Source organism: Rhynchophorus ferrugineus, unplaced genomic scaffold (genome assembly GCF_030347505.1).
Source record: "Rhynchophorus ferrugineus isolate W39M unplaced genomic scaffold, kcgeb_rfMv2 rfM3, whole genome shotgun sequence".
In the NCBI taxonomy this organism is placed as follows: domain Eukaryota; kingdom Metazoa; phylum Arthropoda; class Insecta; order Coleoptera; family Curculionidae; genus Rhynchophorus; species Rhynchophorus ferrugineus.
In genome coordinates, this window is record NW_027472582.1 from 34706288 (window position 1) to 34715369 (window position 9082).

General features: G+C 25.3%; 2 protein-coding genes across 3 annotated transcripts; one reads left to right on the forward strand and one right to left on the reverse strand.

Annotated features, from left to right (window-relative positions):
* Positions 1-6: 6 nt before the first annotated feature.
* Positions 7-1789, reverse strand: LOC143193268 (GPN-loop GTPase 3). 2 transcript variants are annotated; one of them, XM_076399353.1, is made up of 7 exons: positions 1661-1789; positions 1107-1255; positions 882-1056; positions 768-830; positions 398-709; positions 207-341; positions 7-155 (listed from the first exon to the last, which is right to left on the reverse strand). In XM_076399353.1, the coding sequence occupies exons 2-7, from the start codon at positions 1149-1151 to the stop codon at positions 37-39; spliced, it is 849 nt and encodes a 282-aa protein (XP_076255468.1). In that variant the 5' UTR covers positions 1152-1255; positions 1661-1789; the 3' UTR covers positions 7-36. The 2 variants fall into 2 exon arrangements, with proteins under 2 accessions (XP_076255468.1, XP_076255469.1); XM_076399354.1 differs by lacking the exon at positions 1661-1789 and adding an exon at positions 1350-1438.
* LOC143193267 (TLC domain-containing protein 3A) lies at positions 1686-7065 on the forward strand. The gene is made up of 7 exons (XM_076399352.1): positions 1686-1857; positions 2205-2464; positions 2515-2692; positions 2778-2915; positions 3048-3166; positions 3226-3337; positions 4367-7065. The coding sequence occupies exons 1-7, from the start codon at positions 1810-1812 to the stop codon at positions 4529-4531; spliced, it is 1020 nt and encodes a 339-aa protein (XP_076255467.1). The 5' UTR covers positions 1686-1809; the 3' UTR covers positions 4532-7065.
* The last annotated feature ends 2017 nt before the right edge of the window (positions 7066-9082 follow it).

The following is a 9082-nucleotide window of genomic DNA, read 5'->3' on the forward strand; positions in this document are numbered from 1 at the left end:
ACAATATACAACATTAAAGGTCTTTATTTTAATAAACTAATTATTCGTAAGTTCTATATCAGGATTTTCAGGATCCTCTTCTTCAAAATCTTTTGTTTTAACATCCTGATCTTCACCAAATTGTATTACATTATCAATTGTTATAAGGATATCTCCTACAATGATTTAATAATTATATGTTTAAATATTTTGAAGTCACCTGTTACCTATATTTTCATAATTTCGCAGATTTAAAGGTATAAATCTAACCAGTGAATAATCTTCAATTATTCTTCCTATAGTTTCAGTTAATTTTTTATGCTTTTCATTAAATGCTGAAATTCCATTTAATTCTATATCCCCTATAAAAATAATAAAACATATATACTCAATAATATTATTATATATTTACATATACCCAATATTGCATGGCAATCTGGTTCAAGAAATCTTTCTAATCTTTTTCTAGCACTTTTACTTAACAGATCCATTTTGGAAAGTATATTAACATGAGGTAATTCAAGATTCACCATAACACTTAGAGCAGCCATCGTTCCAGATAAAAACTTTGATCCATCAGTCATAAACTGCACATCAACTAAAAATACTGAACAGACATTAAAATTCCAATCTTGTAATTGTTTAACTAATTTCTTGACAGCAGTTAAATGTGTATATAATTCAATTTGTCCAGGACAATCAAATAGAATATAATCATCTTCTTGTTCACCTAAAATTTTGTTTTAATAGATTGTATCTCCCCCCTTATGAAATTTAAATTACATTACCTAATCTTTCATGTAACCAATCAGAGTTCTCCAATAAATATTCAATGCAAAAAACCAGTCCCCCTGAAATATATCTTATTATATAATTGTCATTAACATATTCATTTCGTATACCATTAGGACCAAAATGTAATTCTTCATCTTCCATTGTATCTTGAACTTGAATTAACTCTCTAATATCCACAAGTGGCTCATAAGTAAAATGTTCAGCTGCTGGATCTAAATTTACAACGTCTATATTTCTTTTGGTATCAACTCCATATTGTGCTAGAGCACTACAATAAGTTGACTGAAATTATAGTTTATTATTTGTGGAAACGTTAATATCTCTAAATATACCTTTCCACTGCCTGCTGGTCCAATAACTAATTGTGCATAACGCATTATGTATTACTGAATCCAAATATTTATAATACAATATTTTATTTTATGCCAAGCGTCGCAAGCACTATAGAACAATCAGGGTATAATTTTTCTATAACAAGCACCTAGAACATAAAACAACCAGTATATTCTATGCTTGATGCATCCAGAACATAGAAAAACATCCAAAAACTTAAAGTTTTTATTTACGAAGATAACCTCAATATCGCAGCTTGATTAGTTTTGGTCTTCTTTTACAAATGTATTTATTGGATATAGTAAAATTAAAATAATACATATTGTATATCGTATATTTTCATCAAGTTATGTTAAATAATTATTTTATTTTTGGAGTCGTTTTACACTTATACTTTTTTATATTACACCTTTTTTATACATATATTTCGCTGCTTCTATGTACGTTCAAATTAAAAAACATAAAAAAAGATTTTAGTATTGCAATTAAGAAAATTGTGATGATCTATTTTTTGGTCCTAAGAAAATTAAAAAAATTCTGACTATAAAATTACCTATTTAAAAAGATTTGAGTGACAAATGGCATTTAAATTCTAACCTAGCTTTCAGTGATCTGAAATCAAACTGAAAATGGAAGTTAATTCCGCTAAATAGACTTTTATATCATTTAAATAATTGATACCTTACACCAACGCTTGATACAATGCATAAAAAGTCTCAGTTGCATACTACTAATTATTATAAAAATGAGGTAAGTTAAATTTATAAGATCTATTAGATACATGGAACAATTAACTATATATGCAATATATCTATATATAGAAAATTAGATCAGCAATTAGATGTCCCAAAAATAATGAAAATAAATTTACAAAATCATGGAAAATATAAGTAATATACAGATAGGTATTTTTTGTGTATTTAGTAAATATGTACAGAGTTATCTTATCATTCAAAATAGTTAATTATTTAGATCTTGATGAAATTATGCAAGAATTTTATTACATAAATCTGTTAATATTGGTATAAAAATGAAGGTAGTATATAATATTTTAAGGAATATTCTAGTATTGTTTATTACATCAGTTTTTTTTTCAGATTAAAAAAGCAAGCATAATATATCCACTGTTTATATTGGTTCTAAGTGCATTAATTGTTTCTTATTTTATTTTACGAGATTTAGAATGGGAAGAACATATTACAATCCAAAGAGGTCTTTGGTTATTTGCAAGTGGATTATTATTTTTTCCATCATTATTCTTGATTTTAAACAATCTTCAAGTTCATACACATGAGGGTAGAAAATTTGTGAGAGCCTATAAGTTAAATTATAGTGATGTTTTTGATATAAGTAATAAGTAAGTTTATATTATTATCATTTCCATCATACCAACTATGTTTCTTATAGATGTGTATCTGCTGTACAAGCTTTGTTTTGCTGTTTGACAGGATTGACTTCTATACAATATTCCTGTCCAAAAGATATTTTACACACTTCTCATTATATATCTGAAGGATATGCATGGTTTGGAGCTGCTTACTTTTTTTATGACATTTGGTCAATGTATAGAGTTTGGAGTGCAAAGGTATTAAAGTAAATCACCAAATAAAGCAATACAGTTTGGCAAAATTTAGTCTAAGATGAATATTAATTAGAATTTTACATTTTAGATGGTTCAGCCTCAAATGAATGGAATTAAAAACAAAATCATCTTGAAATTTGTAAGAATAACTGCATATTTAACCAATAATTTTGTTATTGTATTTCATCATATATTTATTGGTTGTTTTGGATTTTTAGTTATTACCGTAAGTATTATGAAATGATTTTATTTTTTATCTCATTATAAAAACTTTAAAATATTCATAACTAATTTTGTACTTTTGGATTCAGTTTATGCTTATTCATTAATATGCTATTTTACTTAATTAAATTTACAGTATTTAAGAGGAGGTCTAGGAGATTGTTTTTTTGGCTATATTTATCTTATGGAAGCTAGTACACCATTTGTTTCATTAAGAGGCATATTATCAAAAATTGGATTGAAAAACTCAAAGTGGTAATTAAGAATATTGTTGAATACAGTTTTTATTTTTTTATATACTATGTGTTTTGTAGGTATATATTTAATGGTTTGGTAATGCTAGCCACATTTTTTATATTTAGAGTAGCCATGTTTCCATATGTTGTAAACATATTTGCTCAGACAATTGAAGTGGATTTTTTTACGGTAGGTATTACTTAAAAGTTGTCAAAATTATGACTCTTTCATAATGGTATCTAAAAAAGAACAATTTAAAATTATCTAAAATTGGTAATATTGTTACACAAAGCTTTTTTTAATGCAAGGTATCTCAAAAAAAAACTATTGGTAAATATAACACTCCCATTTTAGACTGGTTTATGATTTCAAGCCTCTAACTGGTTTGTGAGACTTTCAATTCCTGTACCAATTGAACTTTGTAGAGATCTTTGAGGGAAATGCCACATAATGATAATGTCTGTGCATTTGAAGCACTTGCATGCTTGACAACTCAAAATTTGATTATCTGCAAACAGACTTATTCTGACTCCTCAGACACACCACATTTCTATCCTTCTTGTTGACCTTAGTCTTTGATTTTAGTTTCTTTTTGTGGTACTGATGTTTTGAAGCCTTTTGGCTAATTTTTTAAAGAGAAGGTTGCTTTCATTTAATTGTAGAAAATCTCACGTAATAGTCGCTGAAATTGTAAGATTTACATACACAACTCGCGGTCACCTGATGGTGGTCCGAACCATATTGACGCCCCTCGCATTCATTACATTCATGTAGTAAGCTAAACGAATATATAAACTTTCTTTTCATACATCTTGTACTTATTTAACTGCTTAGTATTTCAGTACCCATTATTAGTTATATTTATATTATTCACTAAACGGAACCTATTACACTGAACCTTATACACAAAAGAGCAACAAGTAATCATTAATTAATAACTTAATTTAATTTCAACATTTAAGATGGTAAAATCTCAAAATGCACAATATATTGCTTAAATTTGATATCATGGTAACTGCCATTACCCTAAAGTCAAAAGCAGTTTTAATGTGAGATGGTTCGTGTTGGGTATCCTCAATTCTAAAATATCAGACAGAAATATTATTACCCCTTGGCCTGTACTTATTGCTCTTTGTATAAAAGTCGAGAATAGTTCATATAGAAATTAGTAGGTGTTTCATGCTGTGTATCTAATTTTATTTTTATTGATATGTTTAGGCTATAACGAGATTACCCAGGAATTGCATATTAAGTATATGTTTATTACTGTTCCCTCAAATGTATTGGTTTTGTTTAATGGTAAAGGGAGCAACAGAAATTCTTTTTATAAAGGAAAAATCTCGAATAGGAAACAATAACAATCTGAAAAAGAAATCTCATTAAATGTTGATTTATTGAATATTTGTTAAAAATTGAAGAAGTAGCATTTTAAGCCAAATATGCTAAGAACAATTCAAACATCTTGAAATTAAGTTTTATTTTTAGAGTTTGGAGTGTGGCTGTGATTATTTTAGTTAGAGTTACCTTAATCCGTGCATGAGAACTGATAGATTAGGCAGCTTTCTTATAACTCTAAATCTAAAAAATAATTTCAGGCCGGGTATTATATTATTGAAGTTATTATAAAGTATTGATGTCCCTGTTAAAAATTATAGCTAATTAATTGATCTTAATATTATATACTCAATGTTAGTAATTTTGTTTAATGTGCTTATAAATGTTAAAATAAGATATATATTGTGACCAGCTAAATAGTCAAAATGAAAATAATATATTTGAAAACTAAGAAGAAATTGGTATTAATAGTAATGGTATTTCAAAAGCCGTATTTTCATAAACTAGGATTTTAATATTTTAGGTTATAACAACGACTGAGTCCTTAAAAATGAATGACGTTAAAAAATTAGACAAACTATTTTTATATAAAAGAATAGAACAAGAATCTTAAAAAGTTCAAAGACAAAATCTGGACAATTTAGTACCCATTTTTGTGGACTAGTTTTATAGAAATAAATATTTTACTGTAACTGTATTAGATTAGACCCAAGGATATTATTACACTTCACCTTTATTAATTATTAATATATTCCCCTTTGGTAATTATTCTAAATAATTTATATAAGTATCTATTCATTTAGATCAACTGAATCAAACAACCCTGCTAATAAAATCCTAATTGGCAATAAGTAGATTTATTATTTATGTTTGTCTAAAATATCGAACTAAAAATTTAAAAGATATTAAAATTGTTCTAGGAAAATAAATCACTCGAATAATTTACATTTATCATAACATAATAGTATGATTTTAAATAGAATGTATAACATGTCGCTAAGTTCTAACATTGACTAAATAACTGATCTTATTGGAAATGTGGAAATCGGCTCAATCTACATGAAACAAGTTCATTTAGCTTATTAAATAGCGCTATGTAGAGTAAATATTACTTTGACAAATTATTATGGTTGAAAATTATTTATTTAAGGATAATTTTAATTACCGAATAGTGCAGCTTTATTTCTCAGTAACAGCTAGTTAGCATTTTTTTATTAATTCAGTTTAAATATGTATATTTTTAAAATGTTAGGGCTGTTGGAAATTGGTTTTATAATTGTTTTAATATCAGTTAAGGCATTTGAATAATTAATTTATATGTAAATATATATTTCTTTAATAATAGAAAAAAATTATTTATTTATAGTACTATTGAACTTTAATTTCAGTAAGATTATTTAAAAATATAACAATATATATATATATATATATATATATATATATATATATATATATATATATATATATATATATATATATATATATATATAGTAAAGTATTAAATTTTGAAGCATTATTGTATTCATATAAAACATAAATATTTCATAATTGATTTAGGTATAAATTTTCTGTAGGAAACATTATAGCTATATTTTTCTAAGCCTATAATATTTAACTGAGTTTTATGTACAGAGGTGTATGTGGACTATTTCTAAAAATAAAATAACTTCCTGGAAGAATCATAATCTATCTGATATAATAATTGCTCCATATTTGTTATATTTAATCAAACGTATTTTATTTTTAAATCATTTTTTTTCTTTGTTATACATTATACTTCATATTTGTGTTTGTTTAAAATGGTGTTCGAATATATAAATGTCTCACATACATTATACATATGAAAAATCTAATTATATGTTTGTATCAATAGGTTTAAAACAAGAATATCTGAATGTAAACATTTTAATGTAATGTTTTGTGAAATATTTATATGAATATATGTTATTATATAAATACATAACATTGATATCACAAAAATATTTTTCATTGAAAAAGTTTAATTGTTAATTATGTGTTGGTTATAATAATCTGATAAATTATCTTTTTATGGCATTTTTAGAAATTAGGAAATGACATTTTTATGTTGTTTGTTATAAAAAGGAAATTAATCTGTATTTGATTTGTATAATGAGTCTTATATACATTATTTAATTATATTCTATATATATTGGCAAATATAATGTTGACAATATTATTTTTATATAAACTCTATAATCTAAGTGTTTATGTAATTGTATAATTAAATTAAGGCTTGCATATAGTCTTCCATGTAGATTAATTTTGGAATTGCATGAATTTAACATGTGAATCTTAAATTATATAGTGATGCACCAATTATTTAATATGTTTATTAATATATACAGTAGAATAACTGTTTATAAATAAGTGTAATTAAATTACATCTTCTAATAGTCAAACTTATTGTTTGTGATTTAATTGTGACAATTTCTCTAGGTATAATGATTCAACCTCAATCCTTTTCTAAGAACTTTTATTTAATTTTTTTTATTTATTATTACCTGTATGTAATTATTGCCTCTGTAAATGTATAAAATAAATGAGATTTATTCTCATAAGTATAGGTTGTACATTTTATTTGGAGTTGATTTTTTAAATTATTGCTTAGTAATTATATTTTTTATGATATTGGTAAATTATTCAAATTATAATATACTGTATTTTTATTTACATATTAAGGACACTAATAACTACTAACACCAATAAGCATCTATTTTCTTTAAAATTAAATTATAATAGAATACATGCCTATCTCGAATATGTTGGTTTGAAGATTTTGTCAAGAAGGTAAGAGTTCAGAGAGAGAGAGAGAGAGTGTGTAATTTTAAAAATTAAACAAATAGTGAAGTAGTATCTATGGAAAGGAGCCAACATGGTGAAGGCAAAGACGTTTTAAACCTCAATACCTTCATGACTAACCTTGGCAAATGCGTTGTCAAAACTGAGTATAAAAAATAATCTCAATTCTGATCGTTTAGTACATTTCGATTTGGTCTTGGAGAATATAATATCTAATTTTAAATAAATGACCGTTAATTCCAAGTAACGAGCACAATAACTTCTATGGCATATGAATCTGTAATTTAGTAAAGCATGAACGATTGACAGAACAGTTACGAGATTGGAATAGTCATATGGTATCATTGCTGTTATTGGTTTACACAGCGCACTCTTACTATGTCGATATTTATTTGGAAATTGCCGCTCAAAACATTTTGCTTGAGAAGCTTTTGGTTTTGAGTTGTAGATTTTTTTATTGTAGAGAAATTAGCTATATATCCGAAGTACTATATAATACTTCTAAATATAATGTAATATAGGATGAAATAAGAGCCATTCATATGAAAATAAATAAAAGGAAAACAATATTTAACAAACAATAGGACTACCTGGGTATGGTATGTAATCAAGGTCTTTTGCTTAGGGTTGAGAATCTCAGCTGTTTAACAAAGATAGTTTTAGAACATATAACTAAATTGCAGCAAGAGGAGAAACGCAAAACGGAAAGGCAAGAATATTTTTTCAAGCAATAAAAGACAAAAGAAGAATTGATTACCAGTTTCACCAAAAAGATATCAACTGTCTTGAATTTTTTTCTTTCATTGTTACCTAACTTATAATCAATCAGTCTTGTTAATAATCTGACATCAATTATTTCTCCAACATGTCTAGAAAAGTTTCCATTGTGACTGTATGGTTTTTCAATAACTATGATAACATCTATATTCATACAATGGCCAGCTTCGCGGAAATTTTGAATACATTGCCTATTAACTAATTTGGTACATATCCCTTTATGGATTTCACTGGTCATGTTCTTTAATGCCTGTAATGATATCTATTTATCCTTATATTATATTTATGTTTTTTTATTAATAGCATACACACATAAATGCCAACTTGTTCATTAAGTTTGTTCCAACGTTTGTTCATTAAGTTTTGTGTAATCACATTGCATTTACATTAAGAGTAATACGTCAGCTCTGCTGTTAAATCTACTCTACATGCTGGATATTCAAATAAAGATGAGATAAAATAATTTTATAATATATAAAATAAACTTAAATATTGTAATAAACTATATATTTTATAACATAAGATTTGTTTTATTTCTATTGGTAAAATCAGTAGTTTTTCAGTATTTGTTACAGATTTCTTCAAAATAAATTCAAATCGTGTTTTTGTTTCTTTTTAATAAGTAGCTATGATTACATTTAATTTTAATAAAATATTGCTGATTTATACGATATAATAACACTAAAATATTTACTAATTTTAAAATCATAAAATTTTTTATTTTTCTCCTATCTATTAATAATATAGTTAATTTCGAATACCAAAAATATGTTATTTTTATACAAGATATTTTTCTGTTTCCCTTTCTTTCCACATTTCTTTACTGGATTTTTCTTAAAACCTGCCGAAAAGACATTGTTGTCTAAAGTGCTATATAACAAATTACTGTATCTTAATCTATTTTCAACACACTTAAGTATAAAATTTGTTAAATATTACCTTGGTCATGACTTTCTTCCAAGTTTTATTTTGATCCTATATATTTAGTTATTTAATTCTAAC